At 43.6% G+C, this 19,740-nt stretch overlaps 1 protein-coding gene across 1 annotated transcript; it reads right to left on the reverse strand.

Moving 5' to 3' along the window:
• Window positions 1-11,777: 11,777 nt before the first annotated feature.
• Window positions 11,778-12,846, reverse strand: LOC130380065 (uncharacterized protein DDB_G0271670-like; the record flags this gene model as incomplete). Its single annotated transcript, XM_056587247.1, is given in 2 exon segments — window positions 11,778-12,138; window positions 12,557-12,846. Coding segments are annotated over 2 exon segments (651 nt in total), but the record flags the coding sequence as incomplete, so codon positions are not given.
• Between the last annotated feature and the right edge of the window lie 6,894 nt (window positions 12,847-19,740).

A 19,740-nucleotide genomic window follows, 5' to 3' on the forward strand; every position in this document is an offset into this window, starting at 1 on the left:
CTTCTCTGTACAATGTTTGCGTTTTGTTCCAATGAACCTATCATGTTATTGAATGCAGAGTTTACATTTCCAGACTTGTTTCTATTTTTAAAATCAAGTCCTTAATCATATTCATGCAATATATTAGATTGTTTTTTGTGCCACCGTCAGGAAGACTTACAAAGATTTACACAGGCAATTAAGGGGAAGCCAGAAGCAGTCGTATACAACGTTTCTACTTCAGCATCCTATTAGTTAGGCATCAGAGACTCCATTTGTCACCTTGACATTAAAACGGGCTGAAGGGGATCTATAGGTCAAAACGCCATCATAATATTTATTCTTTGAATCCACTCTAATTGTCATTGTAACAACCCATTTGTTTCTATTTGACTGACTTGATGTGGACAAACAAACCCTTCAGAATGGGCTCGGTTGGCTAATGAAGCAAGGGAGACAGAAGTCCCAGAGTCCCCCTGGTGGGCAGGTGAGGTACACAAGCAGCTGAAGAGACAGAACTAGGAAACGCGAGGAGAGCGTACACAGGAGGATAAGCAGAAGGAGAGGAACACAAACCCAACCACTATACTGTAAGAGACCAGTGAATATATTCATATTTCGCCATTTCTGTGTGTGATTTCCTGTGGGCCCGAGCCAATGAACTCTTAACACCTCCAGATGCAGCGGCTGCTTTACACTTTATTACCGACAGGCTTGGTTAATCAAGGGTATTTTCTGTAGTGCAAACAAAAAGCCTTTTTCCCGTGTTGTTTTTCTCCTCAGCAGGTAGTACTTAAACCCCCCCCTCACACACAGCCCTGGGTTATTTTAAACAAATCAATCTTTTTCAACTTACAACTTCATGCATATTCCCGTCAGGTGCAGACCAGTGGTTGGCCGAGGCCTTGCTCAGAGGACACCTGGAGGGCTTGACGGGAGCCAATAAAATCACAGCGTGAGGGTCACTGGTCATTACAATGCCGAGCATGTAACTCATTACCATTCACTGTGGCATGGCAAGGCAGAGGCACAAGTCGGAGCTCAATTCCCCTTCCTCTTTGAAACACTCTCTCCTGCTCTCTGCAGCTCTCCACTCGGGACTTATGTTCTTTAGACTTATAGACATTGTAACAGTCTGACGCAGGCAATAGAAGAGGGAGGCATGTTATGGTGTATAAAGTATGAATTAATGGGGGTTCATTTCAGTATTATTGTATATCAACTGTCATCTGCCCCCATTCCTCTTCGAAACTCTCTCCTTCTGCTGTTAACCGTTTTTTATGTTTCTAAAAACACATAACCATCAGACTCAAATTACAACAAACTAATTAAGCATCTTATGAAGTATAAAATGGGTACAGTTCGGAACGATCCACTATTATTGTATATTATTCTTCAATCTCCTCAACTTTCCTTGACATGATGGGTAGAAAGTATCTTTGCTCAGTCAATAGTTTTACTCCATATTTCCAGATTCTGTACTTCGGTGTTGTTGTTCCCTACGTCTCCACCTCTGGTACATGTTTTCAGTGAGTGAACAGCTCATCCATCACGTCTGAATTAATTAGCAAGCAGCCTCCATATGGCCGCTGGTGTTGTCAGTGTGTCTCTCCTAGCCTCCCTGGTTCTTCCCTCACTCATCGTCCTCTTGTCTCTGGCGGAGGGAGTGCGAGAGAGACCGAGAGAGTGAGAAAGTGAGAGAGAGAGAGAGAGAGAGAGAGAGAGAGAGAGAGAGAGAGAGAGAGAGAGAGAGAGAGAGAGAGAGAGAGAGAGAGAGAGAGAGCGATTGAGAGAGAGAGAGCGAAAGCAATAAATAGATAGCGAGCAAGAGATAGAGAGAGAGAGAGGGAGAGAGAGAGAGATGAGAACGCTTGGTGCTAATAGTGGTAGCATCTAATGGTAGACACTCTTCCAATATGCTAATGGTGCTGCCAATATGTGCAAGACCCATAGATATAGGAGAACGTGTTAAAAATAGGACAGATCAATTGTGATAAACAGATTGAAAGATTGGATTGTTCCGGAAACAAACAACCCAAGCAAAGAATTAGGTGCATATAAGCAATACTTGTAAATCAAATGCGGAAGCACTTTTGTTTCCCATAAACACCTTATATGCCATGTATGCACACATCGTGGAGGGAGGACAATTATGAGGGATGTCGGGTGCGCGTTGAGTAGCAGATGGCCGAGATGAGTTGCGCGGTGCTTTCAAATCATCACTCTTTTTACGGTGTCTGTACAAATGGAAATGGAAATGAAAAATTAGGGAGATTCCGCCATCAAATCAAAGGCCGTATTCAGGATTGAACCATATATATCACCATACATATTCATGGCTCCTGCACCAAAGGTGTTGTCTCCTGTTTTTGGACTTGACACCTGCAACAATTGTGGGAGACTCAGGGAAAAAGCTGTACGCATATTTGGCCGTGGGCAGATGTCATCTTGCGTTGACCTGCGGGGAAGGCATCTTGAAGGTCAATAGATGAAAACTGTGAGGCGCGGCTGGAATTACCTTTACCTGTGACACGGCGATGAAATGTCAGTCTCTGACTGATTCAAGTTGTTCATTAACCTTTACCTACAAACCCTCGCAAATCACAGAAGGAATACACAGTTGTGCTCATATGCATGCATGCACGCATACACACACGCACATGCACACACACACACACACACACACACACACACACACACACACACACAAACACACGCACACGCACACACAAACACACAAAGCTTAATCATAGCTCATCCTAGTACATAGCTGGCTCTTTCTTTCCCATGCATGTTAAGTCTTCCAGGAGACATGCTACATAATTGATGTGCTGCTGTCCTGGTGTCACTTATGGCTGAGAGAGGATCTCTACAAGGCTTCTTCCGGTATGCAGATGTTATGAGAGTATCCTCCCTCACTAGAAAGGCCCTCCAGTATTTCTGTCAATTGAACAAAATGCTGCTTTGTCTTTCTCTCCCCGCTACATGGAAAACAAAGAGAACATTCCCTCCGTAGATCCATTCTCTCCGGTCTCCACCCCCCCGCCTTCCCCCTCCTGTATGCAGAGAGGAAGGTGTGTCAATGGGGATACTGCGAATGGAGACGGTGGGTGGATGACAATGTAGCTGTCGCGTTGAGGCAAAGTCTTGAAATTAAAATTAAGCTAGGCCGCGGATCTCCCTATATTCAAGACGAGGTGAAATGACTCCCCCTTCTCCCCCGGGTCTTAAGGGAAAGTGGGATCTGTTTGTTTTGTGGAAAGTGTAAGTGAAAGTTAATGTATAATGTTGTTGCGTGATATTATGCAAGCACATCATATGGACTTTCGAATTGATTGTGCAGGGTTTGGGTTAGGGCCATATTTTCCCCAGGTTATTTATTACCCTTTATGACAGCTCTTCGGACGTCGATGGCAGTAAAACGAGTAATCGGCAGAATCAATAAATGAAGAGAGTGCCAGACCTCGGGTCAATATGTTAAAGAAAACCCAAGCTCAAGAGTCTTTGTTGTGCAGTTTTGGTAGACACACACACTGAACGAAAACACACTTGCATTGAGGGCCACAGAAAGGAAAATGTGTCTTATTTGTAGAATAGTAGAAAACATGTCTGTATTTTAATGGAAAGCTTTATCACTTTGTGTGTCCGTGTATCTGTGTGTGTGTGTGTGTGTGTGTGTGTGTGTGTGTGTGTGTGTGTGTGTGTGTGTGTGTGTGTGTGTGTGTGTGTGTGTGTGTGTGTGTGTGTGTGTGTGTGTGTGAGATTGGTGCATGCGTGTGTTTGCACTTTTAAACCACAACCGATTCAAAAAGCTTGCAACTTTGTGCTGGTCATTCACAATATCGAAGCATCAGTTAAGCCATTGAATGCTGATAATAAAGCTGGCTCTGACATGAATAATGTCATGAATAAATGTTTTAACCAAATGGGTGATGGGGTCATGTTGTGGAATGCATGATGGACGAGAACATCAATCCCCACAACCTCCATTTTAGCACAATCCCAATTCGAAGAAAATGTGCCGATGAAGATAACGATGATCTGATGTTTTGCCGTACAAAACTGTGTTGACAGACAGACATCTCCCAAGTCTCTTTCTTTTTTCATTTATTTTTTGATATTTGATGCGCTATTTTTTAGCTTTAGTTTATTGGTTAAGTTGACAGGGACCATGCACAGAACAAGTTTTATACCAGAGTTAGCCGAAAAGCTAATCTGTGGTCCCTGGGCAGCGAGTTCAAAGGACAATAAAAGAGATACTAAACATTACAGACAAACTAAAAAAAAAACACAGCATCAAAAACATTACAGAGTAAAATTACAAATCCGTAAAATATTTGGTGTTCCATATAAAAGGACCTATGCTCGCATGATTGATTCTCTTATAGCCATGTCTCTAACATGGAGCGGGATTGAGTTCCATTTTCCTGTTGCCTGGAATGAGAATGCTGATTGCCCAAAAGTGGTCTTCCTAAATTTGGTGTTACAATCACCTCTCGTTGCAGCCCTCGATACCCTTACATTGTTAATCATAATATTGAGCCTCCACTTTCAAATTGACCCGGTCAGTATTGCTGTGATATGAACATGCAGGGGGTAGTTCCGTATGCCTGTCCATTTTTATTTTGAATGTAGTTTACACAAATTTAGTCCATCAGAATAAGGTTCATTCTAAAGAAGGTTTTTTCCGTATTTTTCCTACAATTTCAAATTTAAAATTGCTCAATTTGACCTGCAACGTAACAGGAGGGTAAATAACATGGTTGGCGGACAAGCAGGTTGAGCCTTCACGCTGCCCCCATGCAAGTCTTTATAACATATAACAGTCTAAAATAGACCATTCAGAACTGAGCGAACCCACAGAGATCGGAGCAGAGAAAGGTGATGGTTCCAAAAACCTCTACTCTTATTTATTTATTTTTGCTTGAACCGCAGAGCAACTTTTGTGGGTGTATGTTCTTTTTAGGAGAGGGAGGGGCTGTAAAGTAGCTGCTTCGTCCCAAAATTCTGTGAAAATGTCATTATGAGGCTAATTAATTAGTTCAAAGATGGATATCGCCACAGAACAGAATGGTGTCATTAACATTATGATTAAAACAAATGATCCACAACAGTGTATAATTACTCAAGATACAATTTACTCCCGATACAAGATTAATTGAAAAGAGTCGAGAGAGGGCCCCTATTACACGCGGCTCCATTCCCCTCAATTAAAGGCCCGGTACCTGCAAGGGAAAGGTTATCGGTCTTGCGGTAAAAGAGGTGTGTGTCAAAGAATGCTAATGAAAGCAGAAGTGGAGCAGGACGCTCTCTGCACGCATCCATCATCTACAGATATTTTCCGGACTGACGTACACTGGAAAAAATACTTTCTAAAGCGATTCACGGCACGGATCCAGGCGTGGTAGGGTGATTTAGAGCACAAAAGGGTTTCTGCAACTCAAGAGTTATGCCTTTACTATCCATCCTGTGTTTCAGTGGTCTAGTCTAGTAGATAGCTAACTACTAGTAGGGTAGTAGTTTGGGTATCTCCAAGTTTCAAGTTTATTCATTCATATGATTACAATGGTAAACATATACAACTGAGACCAGTTAGACATCCGCAATGATCCTTTGGCATGAATGAATGGATAGCTTACAACCAGTAGGGTAGTTAGTCAAACTATTCGATGTAATTCCCCATGTCTGCAGTTCACCTGGAAGGTGTTCTTGAGCTCGGTAGCTAACCCCTACCTGCTGCACAACGGCACTCATTCAAGTCGTTTTAGAAAAAAAAAAGTCACCGCCACCACCACCACTACCGCCACCGCCATCACCACCACTACCACCACCACCGCCACCACCGCCACCACCACCACTACCGCCACCGCCATCACCACCACTACCACCACCACCGCCACCACCGCCACCACCACCACCACCACCACCACCACCACCACCACCACCACCACCACCATCACCACCACCTCCGCCATCAGAATGACCGGCATCACCTTCTGGCCCCGTACACGGTGTTCTCATTAGCGCAGCTCCTCGTTAGCAGCCATGGGTATTGGGCTGAGGTAATAAAGACAAAGACCCACAGCATATTCGGAAAGCGCTAATGCTACAAAACAACAACGTAGACAGCGAAACATTGCTATTGTGAAAACTTATTATGGCCCTCACGATTAACCGGGTTAGGCCTGGTAATGAGTGAACATTATCACACTTCACAAGACCTCCACGTGTCGAGGTGGGGGATTTCTTGAGCGAGTCAGACCCACATTAGGAATAAACACTGGCTGTAATGGACATTTTACCTCAAAATGGCTGCCCCCGTAGATAAGATTCCCATGAATTTGCCCCCCATCCATTTTTCATTTTCTCACTCAGACCTTATTTAACATCCCACCCGCCTGATTTGCATTGTAATGATTAAACCGCGTGCATGCAAAGCAGCTCCTTTAAAAAAAAAAAAAAAAAGGTTTAACGGTCCTAAATATATTCATGAGATTCCCCCCAGGAGTGTCAGGCGGGACTGTCAGAGAGGGGGGAACTGCTGCCAACAGGCAGAGCAACGACCGCAGGAGCTCTTCTGTTGTTCCCTCACCCCGGGCCCGGCTGGGGAGCGCAGCCTGCCAACGTCTTCATAGAAGCGCAGCTCCCCGGGTCTACTTGTACACGGTACGCAGCAGGACAGCACGGGGCCGCTGGTGGTGGTGCAGTACAAAGGGATCCACCGGCGACGCGTCTGCATTATCCTTTAAGAAGAAAAGAAGAAGAAAATGTTCATGTTCTGAGGAAGTACGATTTTAAAGGCGGTTTGGGGCTCTGCACTGGGGGAGATAATAATGTTGAAAACAAATTGTTGAACACAAATGGACACACAGACTAACACATCCTTACATGTACACGCACACACACTCACACACCCTCTCTCTGTCTCCCTCATGCACCCTCTTGCTCTCTGTCACTCTGTCACTCCCTCCCTATCTTTCTCTCCCCTCCTCTCTCTGTCTCCCTCCCTCTTTCTCTGCCCTCCTCTCTTCCTCTCCCTCCCTCCCTCTTTCTCTCCCCTCCTCTCTCCCTCTCCCTCCCTCTCCCTCTCCCTCTCCCTCTCTCTCTCTCTCTCTCTCTCTCTCTCTCTCTCTCTCTCTCTCTCTCTCTCTCTCTCTCTCTCTCCCTCCCTCTCCCCCGTTAGGCAGCATAGAAAATAATGGATACATAAATCGGCATGCAATGAAATCCCACATGTTTTTACTACCGCTATAGGAAGCCACAGGATAATCTATATATTGTACCTATTGAACAGCATAGGTTTTGGCAGGAGATTTAGGAGCAGGTTCAGGAGGGAGAGACGTCGAGGACAGAGACTGATTGTTAAAAATCACGGGAAGCAAAAATAATCACACTTTCGAGTCGAAAGTGTGATTATTCTCGAGTTGAAAGTTTCGACTCAAGAATAAAGACTCTGTAAATGTCCCCTATTATAATTCCCCCCCCACCCCCGTACTATACTCCTCTTTGTATTGAGTATCCCCCAACATCAAGTCCTATCTGTGCGTTAGTACACCAGGTGACTCCTTCTCCCCATGTCCCAGAGACACAGTCCACACAGTGCAGGCCTGAACCCACACCCAACTCACTGCTATAATCCCAAAGTTTTGAGCCAACATTTTTTAGACTTCTAAGATTTAAGATCAACCACCGCCAAGTTTAATTTCACATTTCACACTAAACTCACAAGCTCTCTTGACTAAGCTCAAAGTTGAGTATTATGTTTTAGAGAGTGAACCGGCTGACAGAAGGAAGAAGGATCTATAGCGTAGGGAAATGGATGAGGGAAACAGGAGAGGAATAAAGGCACCGGAATTTAATTCAGCCAACGATTCATAATTGGATTCTTCTTTGATGTCCACCAGAAAAACACCATGGGAACTGAGAGTGGCTTCTTCAGGGAGTCTTATCTTCAAGTCACTTAAACATTTCATGTACTTTGTAAAGTAGTTACTTAGAGGAACTCAGTTTAAATCTCTTTTAGATATGCCTTTCATTTTGGTCGAGGGTTTAACTACAGTTGTGTTTTTGGTTGAATTGATGCGCTCACAAACCAGCCGTGCGCGATGGGGATGTAATTCAATCAGTTCTGAAATACATAATGGGGTTGTTAGACGATAAACACAGTCAAGTATAGTTTTTATACTTTCAGTTGCTCCTTTTAGTAGCCCAGTTTTCTCACTGAGCAAACGACGGGTAAATAAAGCATGAATATATATGTGATTTAAATGTTTTATGATAACCACTATGAGTACCACAGTCCAAAATGTATACTTCTGTGGATGTTACATTAAAGGCACTTGAACAAAAATAAAACACATGAACATAATTTAATAAATGCACTGCTAATTAACCGACTCTTCCATAGATAAAAAAACCTCCTCTTCATGTGTGATTTAACTGTTTGGTAAGCAACATCTGTATATACTGTATATACAGCATCTGCCATGGAGTATACATTATATGTGTCATGATTTGGAAATTTGTATGCAGAGTAGTGACAAAGGAGCCAAAACTCAGCTATTAATTTCCCGTGTGCTGTTATTCCTGCCTTCATTGCTGATAGGGGGGGGCCCTGCATGGCGAGACACCATGCTTCAGGGGTCAATAAATTGCTTTCCTCATTTCGTTCTGATCCTTGGCATTTAACTGAACTATATCAAAATGTCAGGGAATTTCTACGTGGGAAAGTCAAAAGAGTGCAAGATACAGATATAATGAATAATGGATACTATATATTCATTCACATAAGCAGAGGCCTCTCTCTCTCTCTCTCTCTCTCTCTCTCTCTCTCTCTCTCTCTCTCTCTCTCTCTCTCTCTCTCTCTCTCTCTCTCTCTCTCTCTCTCTCTCTCTCTCTCTCTCTCTCTCGTTTGTTATTTAGTGACTAAATAAATAAAAAGTGCCCCAAGAGGTATATTTGTCATTGTGTTCATTGTATACAATCTAGTGAAATGTTTTGTATGGGAAGGTATGCCAGAGGCTTGCGACATTTCCTCCCTGGAATGGCACCTAACATCACTTTGGGGAGTGGCCGATACATTCTTAAAATACTGTTTGTAAGCAAAAATATTTGCTGGACAATAGAAAGGAAAAGGTACTTCTGCCGACCTAGACTTTTCTTATATTGAGCTTATATAATATGTCTATTTCACACAACCTTTTCTACTTTTAGTTACATTCTATTTCACACGACTAATGTTCAAGATTAGCCTGTAGTATACATGTTATCTCTGCTGTGAAAACAGGTCTCTTGCTCAGAAACAATATTAATACATTCTGTATTGCACAATAGAGTTTAATAGCAACTGTTTAGGAGATATGATTAAAGTAATAAGGAATTAGTACAGACTCTCCCTTGATGGAATAAAACATTGTTGTTGTTGTCCCCCCCCCCCCCTCTCTCTCTCGCGCTCTCTCTCTCTCTCTCTCTCTCTCTCTCTCTCTCTCTCTCTCTCTCTCTCTCTCTCTCTCTCTCTCTCTCTCTCTCTCTCTCTCTCTCTCTCTCTCTCTCTCTCTCTCTCTCTCTCCCTCTCTCTCTCTCTCTCTCTCAATGTTTATCTCTTTCAAATATGCCTCTGGAGTAAAACGTTGTCATTTTGGAGCTTAAGCTGTGAGCAAATATACTTTAAAAGGGAGTGTAAGATAGGAAGTAAGCTCTATAAAGCATGAGTACAGAGAAGGGTCTTAAGAAGTTTTAAAGTAATACCTTGTCACATAGTTTGCGTTAAATGTAGTTTTGTGTTAAATGTATCCACACTATTCCTATTAACCACATGATTCCAAAGTCTGTGATTCCATCCCGTCATCTCACTTCTTATTCTTCCCAGAGGTGTCTTTTAAACTGGGCTTCTTAATATTCGGAAATTATGGAAATTGCATTCATAGAGTGAATTTCATTTTTGCATCTTTGACCATCCATTTTAGCCGATGATAATGAAAAACGCAATTATTTTAATAATAATTTGCAGGCAGACATTCCAACGTCGGTTGAGAGAATGCAATACAGTTTGTTTTAACGGCAAACAAACTGTAATCGGTTTTGCAGTTTTCCGCCTATTACAAAAAAAATAACACTAGAAGGGGAAAGGAAAACAAATTGAATCGTAAAGAAATGGGTTGCTCCCCATCATTTTACCTATTTGATAGAACGATTAATTTGACTTTCCAGAAATCAATTTGCATGAATATAAATAAGTACCAGTAGCAAAAACAGAGTAACACCATCAAATCGAACTAGCGTTTTCACACCTCAGCAGTCAGACATTCATGTCAGATTTATTTTTACATTTCTTTTCAGCCTCTGTTTAAATTCTTTCTTTAACAAAAAAGCATTTTCCAAGTGCACAACTGTTAACTCTTTCAAAAATGCTTGGGTATAGTGAACCAGTGACTCCCTGCGTGCTGCATCTACACATATCCTGAGTTGAACCACGTGTAAAGGATGCCCTACCCTGGCAATACACAATACGTTCTACCCTTTCACACCCACGGAGAGAGAGGCCAATGGCTTATTTCGATCTTGCACTTCACTATAAATACCAGTGAAGTGCAAGAAAGTAAATCTTCTGCTTTCACATAGCTACTACAAAATAAATGGACATCAACAAAGAGGTGATGTCTGTTAAGTGTCAATTGTGTTACTAATGAGATAGTAGAGATACTTTGGCCTTAAACAAAAAACTAGCTTGCTATACTGGTGTACTGGTACTGTTGTACTGGTGCTGGTGCTGCTGTACTGGTGTTGGAGAAACCAACAGACTGTAGGATGAATATATTGATTATTCATGTGGTTAAATGTCACACGGCAAAGTACTGATAGAGTCCGTCTGCAAGGCATTTGCCTGAGGAGGTTTGAAACTGTGGCCGGTGGTTTCGTAACCTCTTTACAAAAAGTTGAATACGTTTCAGTGAGTTCTATTTAAAGAACCACATTCAGTCCTTGGAATAAGATACCAGACTATAACAGAGTGAACAGAATAAAAAAGTGATATGCAGGATTCAGCTTAGGAAAACAACTTAATTCTAAGCCTCTGTTGTGATAGTTAATTGTTTTTTTTCCAGTCGTTTTAACAAGATACCTGACAATAACTGAGTGAACATTGTATTAAATAGCGACACGTACGTTTTTGTCAGTCTTTTAAATAAGATACAGAATCTGCCAATAACAGAGTAAAGAATAAAAAAAAAAGTAATTCCAGCTTCTGCTGCGATAGAGACATTTTGTTTGTGTTTCTTTTTGACTAGTTTGCTGCTGTGTGTTTGTACCCAGTATCAAGCAAAGATTAAAAAACTGTGAAAAAGTTTCTTCCTTAGCCCCACTGATAACCCCATGTGCAATCAGCTGTAATTCAGGTTCCATCCAGCCTTATATGTGTGTGTGTTTGTGTGTGTGTGTGCGTGAGCATGTGAGTTTACCTGCCTGTCTTTGTGTGTGTGTGTGTGTGTGTGTGTGTGTGTGTGTGTGTGTGTGTGTGTGTGGGTGTGTATGTGTGAGTGTGCGTATATATATGTTCTCGTATTTGTGTGTGTGTGTGTGTGTGTGTGTGTGTGTGTGTGTGTGTGTGTGTGTGTGTGTGTGTGTGTGTGTGTGTGTGTGTGTGTGTGTGTGTGTGTGTGCCCATTTGTTTGCTCTGGTGTGATAACGTGGACCAACTGGGAGTAAATCTGGTGCTCAGTCACTGGGCCGTGCCTGCAGCGTGCAGATTAAAGCTGAGTTATCAGCAGAGAGAGAGCCTGACGCTTCTCCATCACTGGACTTCATCTGTGGTCTGATGTTCCTGAGGAGGAGGAGGAGGAGGAGGAGAGGAAGGATGAGGAGGAGGAGGAAGAGGAGAGGAAGGAGGAGGAGAGGAAGGATGAGGAGGAGGAGGAGCAGGAGGAGGAGGAGAGGAAGGATGAGGTGGAGAGGAAGGATGAGGAGGAGGAGGAGGAGGAGGAGGAGGAGCAGGAGGATTACGACGACGACGACGAGAGGAAGGATGAGGAGGAGGGGAAGGATGAGGAAGAGGAGAGGAAGGATGAGGAGGAGGAGGAGGAGGAGAAGAGGAAGGAGGAGGTGATGAGGATTGATGAGGAGGAGGAGGAGAGGAAATATGCGGAGGAGGTTGATGAGGAGGAAAAGTTGAGGGAGAGGGGGGAAGAAGGGACGAGGAGGAGGTTAAGCAGGTGGTGGAGGGGAGAGGAAAAGGAGAAGAAGAGAAGAAGGATGACGAAAAAGAGAAGGCAAAGGATGATGATCAGAAGAAGAGAAGAATGAGAATAAGGGGGGTGAAGAACAGAAGGGGGAGGACGAGGAGAAGAAGACGGCGTGGAAGTAGGAGCAGTAGGAGGAATAATGTGTGAAGAAGAGGTGGGTGGATGAGGAGGTAGAGGAGACGGAAGAGGAAGAGAGGAATAAAAAGGAGGAGAATGTGGAGGAGGAGGGAAAGGGGGAAGAGGAGGCAAATAATAAAGAGGATGAGAGGAATGAAAAGAAGTGGGAGTAGGCGGAGGAGAAGGGAGAGGAGGAGGAGTGGGAGTAGTAGGCGGAGAAGGGAGAGGAGGAGGAGAAGGCAGAGGAGGAGGAGGAGTGGGAGTAGGAGGAGGAGAAGGGAGAGGAGGAGGAGAAGGAGTGGGAGTAGGAGGAGGAGAAGGCAGAGGAGGAGGAGAAGGCAGAGGAGGAGGAGGAGTGGGAGTAGGAGGAGGAGAAGGGAGAGGAGGAGGAGGAGGAGGAGGAGTGGGAGTAGGAGGAGGAGAAGGGAGAGGAGGAGGAGAAGGCAGAGGAGGAGGAGGAGTGGGAGTAGGAGGAGGAGAAGGGAGAGGAGGAGGAGGAGGAGGAGGAGTGGGAGAGGAGGAGGAGGAGAAGGAGTGGGAGAGGAGGAGGAGAAGGGGGAGGAGTGGGAGTACAAGGAGGAGAAGAGAGAGGAGGAGGAGAAGGAGTGGGGTAGGAGGAGGAGAAGGGAGAGGAGGAGGAGAATGGAGAGGAGGAGGAGTTGGATTAGGAGGAGGAGAAGAGAGAGCAGGAGGAGGAGGAGGAGGAGTGGGAGTAGGAGGAGGAGAAGGGAGAGGAGGAGGAGGAGGAGGAGGAGGTGTACAACAGTGGACAATCAGTGGAAAACTCGTAGTAAAATGTAGTTCTGTTAAACTACAGACAGGACACCATGTTGCCAACGTCAGAAATGATTGGAACAACGAGTATGACGAGAACACTGAGTAAAACAATTTAACCAGCATTGGCTAATGTTAGCCGTAATGATAATGAATGAGATAAAATGATCTGCCTGGCTTTTCATCATCCAACGGGAGCAATCAATCATTTCGATATCAATTGTTCCTAAAGTGGATGCTACCCAGCCAGTTAGCATGTAATGAGTTGACTGTAGAATGAAATTACATTTTCTTAGATGCCTTATAACAAGTTGTTAGTAAAAAGGATGCTTTTCATAATGGCGCATGATGAGAAGATCTTTATTCATTCCTTTGTGAGGCACTGTTTGACTGTGCTGTATAATTGTAGTAGACATCTGCAGGATGGGGTTTTAAACTGTAGATTGCAGGGTGGGCTAACATACATTTGGTCCTTTTCCATAGTTTGGAGTCAGCTTGTTCTTTGTGCTTCTATCACACCAACGCACCAGCACTTCAACTTTGGATGCTCAATTCAATTCAATTCTAGCAACATTTTAAAACAAATTATTAAAGACTGAAATACCTCCTTCACCCGATGCTCACCGATGGGGTGGCACCGTCCACAGACTATATAACATGCAAATTAACTGCCAGAAATAATAAACAGAGGGAAATATATCAAAATAAGATTTGTGCCAGACCAGTATGGTGCAAATTAAAGTGTCTCTCTGCCCTGAACGTCAGGTATTGCCCTGTTGGTTGACCATATGCATCCCGGTAGCTGTATACCGTATATTTCAAGTCTACACAAGCAGAGATCAGTGAGGAATGCAAGACGCAAAGGGACAGACGGTTTCCCCCCAGGCAGCGGCCCTCTGCCACAGGTGTGCTGACCCGGTCTCACACCCCCACAACCCCTCGCCTTCCCCCCCCCCCCGCCAGCAGAAAGCGCCCCGCTAGAACTGACAACACAGGAAATAAATCAATAAGAAGAGTGTTTGGGCTCCCAGCATCCCTCCTTCCCCGACGGGGTAATTGGAGCTCCAGCGTGGAAGTCAAGCGAGAGGGGAAGCGGTAGGGGAGGTTTTAGTCTCCAGGATGGTTTATCTCTGGTGAGATGAGCTGGTTTGTTGTATGTTGTTTCTTTTTTTTTTTTTTCACAAAAGATCAGGCATGGGAACGCGCTTGTGTCTCTGGTTCGTGATTCGCAGAGCATTATAGCGTGGGATCATTTTTCAAGAAACAGGTCGGCCCCCGCTCGCTGTATTAGATGTGTTGTCTCTTTTTCGTGAATATTTGATGAGCAGTGAGTCGCAGTTGAAAGGATCTGACCTCAGCGAGTGAAAACACATCGCAGTGAGCTGGCTCTTGTCCCGGTGGACACATGATGACTGATCTGTGGGCAGACAGACAGACAGACAGACAGACAGACAGACAGACAGACAGACAGACAGACAGACAGACAGACAGACAGACAGACAGACAGACAGACAGACAGACAGACAGACAGACAGACAGACAGGCAGGCAGACAGGCAGGCAGTCAGAAGTTAGATGTGATGGATGAATAATGAAATAGGTAGATAGAAGTGCAATCGAATAACATAACTCCCACACAAATAAAACTATATTTATTTTGTAAGCCGAAAGCCTGTTTCCCAAAATATTGCTTATCTATGGTAATTAGGCAGAGCTCAATAAATCATAAACTAATAATAGAGTTATTCGGCTTCTGTGGTTTCCACGTGAACGCAATTTCCCAAATGCATTTTCTATTATCCTATGAATTTCCTAGGACTTTCATCATGGGAATGAACTCTTGGTGCTGTATGTAATGTATGGTAAGATATTCAAGAAAGTAGATGGATGGGAAATATTCTTTCGAAAAGATATCTCACATCCTTTTTATCATTTGCCAATACCTCTCTCTATGTGTAATTTTCTTACCTTTTATATGACATTTGAAAGATTTTATGTCTGACGGGCAAACATAATTTCAACACTAACAGTTGGCCTCTATTCATCTCAGTTTAAACACGCGTTCCTCACGGGGAGCGTTTCAGAGTGTCATATTGGCTGTTTTAGTCCCCAGACCCAGGAAAGAGCTCCATTAAAATCCCCACTCTGAGGTTTAGCATTTATAATGAAAACATTCATAACACATTTCCTGGTTTCAGTGTTGACAGCTCCTGAAAGCCACCCATTAAAAGACATTTCTTCTCAGACAGACAATAAGCCATTTCGCTGTGACCTGCATACTGAGAGGATTACGGTCAGACTTTTGACACTTTTTTTTCTTTCTTCCAATAATGTACATTTCTGTTCCTTCGCATTTTCTATTGTACTGAGAATACAATAATTCAACATTCAAACGTTTTCACGTGTCTGACTGGGGAAAGGGGATGGAACGGGGGGGGTGGGGGGTGGCAGTCTGTCCGTGGATTGACACATTAATGGGGGTCCTGCATTTGAACTTCAGCTGCTTTCCCAGCCGTCAGATTGGGTCTATGCCTAAACTAGATGTGGTGCGGCAAGTGTAACCATTTGCATAGGAGAAGTTAATTCGCCCAAGCACATTAGTCTGCCTGCATTAGCATAGATAAAGTTCTCTTCATACGAGAAAGTGCATTAAAAACTCAGCTCACTGCTTGTAGTCTTTGAATTATATATATATATATATATACACACCATATTTTGGTATTCTCTTATATACAGCGCTGTTCTCTCTATCACACACACACACACACACACACACACACACACTGAAAAACCTAAATTAGTCAATTGAACATCAGTATCAATATTTTCCCCTATTCATCATTTGTGCTGCTGAACCTCAGCTTTTCTTTTCTGAACCACGTGTAGCACATTTGAACGTGCATAGAGGCGCATCACCACGCTGCATTCAGCAAGGCAACAACGGAAGAGCTGGTTCTGTTTCTGGCAGTAGCCTACATTACAGTTGTGTTATCGTTGGCTGGTGCTATATTGATGCACACATTAGCATGCAGTGATGACGCGTATTATCGTAAACGTCAGGCACTGCCTTACTCAGTGAGAGCCAGATATGTTGTTTGTTTAATGGCGTTGTTTGTCGAATAATCACGAGACGTGCCAAAGATAAAGATCTGGTGAGAGGATCGTACCAAATCAAAACAGTATAACTTGTAGATGTCCTTATTTCATCCCCCATGAATTATGCCTGCACAACTGTCTTTCTATAAGAATCGCAGACTGACTTTACAATGACAGATAAATATGTTGAAATATTTCTAGAAGCCCCCGACTGTAATATTAACACTTATCGGTTTTTATTTGTAAGCAGGACTTCCCTCGCCAGAAGACATTAATAGCTTTGGAAACCTTGCTTGATACATTGATATGTTTTTTTTTAATACAATAATATCTACCACGTAATAAATAAAACATCCAATTTGTTTGGAGGAATAGGCAGCTGTGAATTCCAATTTCGGTTATCATACATTTGCCTGCTACTGCCTTTTCTCCTTGTGCGAAAAGCCATGTGTTATTTTGTCATCACTAGCCTTCATGTCCATTTAAAGCTTAGCAAAAAAAAGCCAATTCCAACAGTGAAAATGGGCCTGAAGAGCAATAGATGGCTGATGATACACCACCTCTAAATTGTTCAATTCCACTTGCTGTGACACTTGAAATCGACGTTGGGCGAGGCAAGCCTGGATGAGGCAAGAACAATGTCACACCTTCCAGAACCTCATAAGGTAGGACTACTACACGATTTACTGCAAAACACCTCGAGGATCGGGGGGACATTCACATGTTCCCTTCCTGATTGCACTCAGAGACAGGGATTGGCTCTACAGGAGTCTTCTGCAGGCTGACCACAGGAACGCGACGGAGAGGTTTCGATACCCTTGTGCGCCTCGCTTCTGGTCCTGGTTTGGCGAATGTGAACACAGACTAATAGAACATAGCGTCAATTAAGATGGAATCCATTCTCATTAATAGTAGCCTTAGCTTCCATTAGATGGACCATAGGATAGTACTAAAGCAATGACTGCACTCCAAATACAGATCGGTAGAAGCGCACACGCGCGCGCGTGTGTGTGAACGTGTACCTATGTGTCCGTATATGCGTGTGTGTGTGTGTGTGTGTGTGTGTGTGTGTGCGTGTGTCTGTATGAGTGTGAGTGTGTGTGCATGCCTACCAAGCGTGTGTCTGTGTGTGCGTGCGCATGCGCAGTGGTTCCAACATTCTGGAGAGTATGGATTTGGAGTTGGAATGGAATTGAGTGCAAGCTGTTCTTGGGGTGATTCAGGGGTTTCTCATCCGTGGAATGAGGTGCAACATCAGCACTAAGCCAGCGCACTGTACACTTCACAGATGATTTAACCGGCCGCTCTTAGGACCAGCCACGGGTTAGCGGATACTGACACAAAGCCCAGGCTTTATCGTTCGCTCATTTTCCCTCCCTCTTCCATTTCCCCCGCTCTCTCTTCGCCTCTCTATCGCGGGGGAAACTTTAAGGAGTAGCGTTAGCGCAGCGCTTATATCATTTACACTACACCATGTTTTTTGGTCCCACTTCTTCCTTTGTGGACAATTGGCGTCACGTTTTGATTTAAGGTCCATTTGCGCGTCGCTCCCGGGTTTAGTGCGGAGATGCCGCGAGGCTAATAAAAACGGAGCTTCTGTAAGGGATTTGTTTCTTTCGTGTGTCTCCACAGCGTTAACTGAGAGGGAAGCTTTGGATGCTGCTGTATCACAGGCTTATGAGAGGTTAAGGAGCCAGGGCCAACCATGCGTTTCTTTCACTATGTCATAAACGTTGTATATTTAATTTTCTACCATGAGTCGGTAGCATAATGATTTTTTGAATGCCTATTTTTCATCCTTCAGATTCTAACGGCCATGGACTTTAAGGAGTAGGCATTTTCATGTGCTGCATGTCGGCAGAATATTCTTTTTTTTTAACGTTTAACTGCATTGTAAAGAATAATACAAGGTGTCATGTTAAAAAAATGCAATTGTTTTGTGTAGTTGTGGAGTTTGAAAACAACACTTTCTGAAAGAAGGTTGGGGGAGAGAGATAAAGAGAGAGAGAGTTCAGTGGTTATGCAGAAGGTTTCGCCCCATTTGAATGCATTTTATCTCCTTTCCTCTGTAATGTTCCAACTGTTATTTAAATTTTGCAGACATTAAATAACCGGGTCATGTAGATATTTTTACATATGACTTTCTGGGGGTTCATTTGAATAACATGAACATTGTCGGTATAACCCAAAAAGACCTTGAATACCACCTGACCTGGATAGTATTTTTTCAAAAGAAATCCAGACATGAAAACAAATTCAGAGCCGAGCATGTGGATTAAGATAGAGCCGGCAGATCAGCAGGAGAAACCGAGTAAAAGACTTTACTCGGTGGTGTTCTGAGATGAAACAGCAAATTGTTATTCCGCTAATTCCTTCCCCTAGGTTATTATTTTTATTTGAACATCCATGTGTTAACAGCATTAACAGCAACTACACTTGTAAAAAACAGATCTTTATAATAGGATACTTATTGTCTCTATAGTGTCTGTGAGTCTATCCAGGGCTGGTATATCTTTGGTCTATCTCTGGCTAAAGCTAGTGTGTGTCATTCTGTGGACGTTTCCCCCTGCAGGAGTCACTCAAGCCAATCCCTTTATTTACGAGTTGGGAAACATAAACAAATGCTGATGGGGTCATTGGCGGCAGAGAACGATTCAATCATCTCTTGGTAAACAAATGCTAAAATTGCTAATGCTCTATGATAAACAAACAATTACGTATTGACTTACAAACATAGCTCTAAAAGGCATAACCCATACCCTCAAAATATAAATCTGCACTATGTAACTCTTCTATATATCTACATAACTACAACTGTGGCTTCAACACCAGAGGCTTCTAATGGGAAAACGTAAGTAGAGGCTGGGGTAGCTCTGCTTATTCAGAGTGCCAGTTGGCAATCACTCCTCCTTTCCAGCTTCTGCAGTTTGGGAGGGGTTTGAGAACCTGGACGTCTTGACAAGAAGGTGTGGGGAAAAATGACAAGCACTTCGCCACTTTGTCGCTCCCCCCCACCCCTCCTCCCTTACCCCCCTCCCTCCCTCCCTCCCTCCCTCCCTCCCAGATAATCCAGAGACGTAGTCGCGCTGAGATCAAAGGATAAACTGACAGCCATGTTTAATGTTATAATTTGTCTCACAAAGCTGCACAACTCAGAGCCTGCCTGTTCTGGTTACGTGTCTGAGAGGGAGATGCGGACGGACGACCTGTCTGTCTGTCTGTCTGTCCCAGCGGAACGCCCATCCCTTGTCCAGTCTGAGGGAGGAACGGTTACCGCTCACCGCAGGGAGATATGACAACCGCTGCAAACACAGACTGGATATATATATATATTTTTTACATAATAGGAAAAAAAGTTGTGGAGTTGCAGGAAGGGCTCTATTTGACATAGGGCTGAGTACATTGTTTATACCCGATAGAAGTTCAACCAATGTAGCCTGGCATGCAATAACCCTAACCCTAACGCTAACCCTGATCCCTAACATGCAGTATTGCAAATCAAAATAGAGTTAATTGTAGTTTTGGTCTGTTCCTTTCCT

Source organism: Gadus chalcogrammus, chromosome 3 (assembly GCF_026213295.1).
Source record: "Gadus chalcogrammus isolate NIFS_2021 chromosome 3, NIFS_Gcha_1.0, whole genome shotgun sequence".
In the NCBI taxonomy this organism is placed as follows: Eukaryota; Metazoa; Chordata; class Actinopteri; order Gadiformes; family Gadidae; genus Gadus; species Gadus chalcogrammus.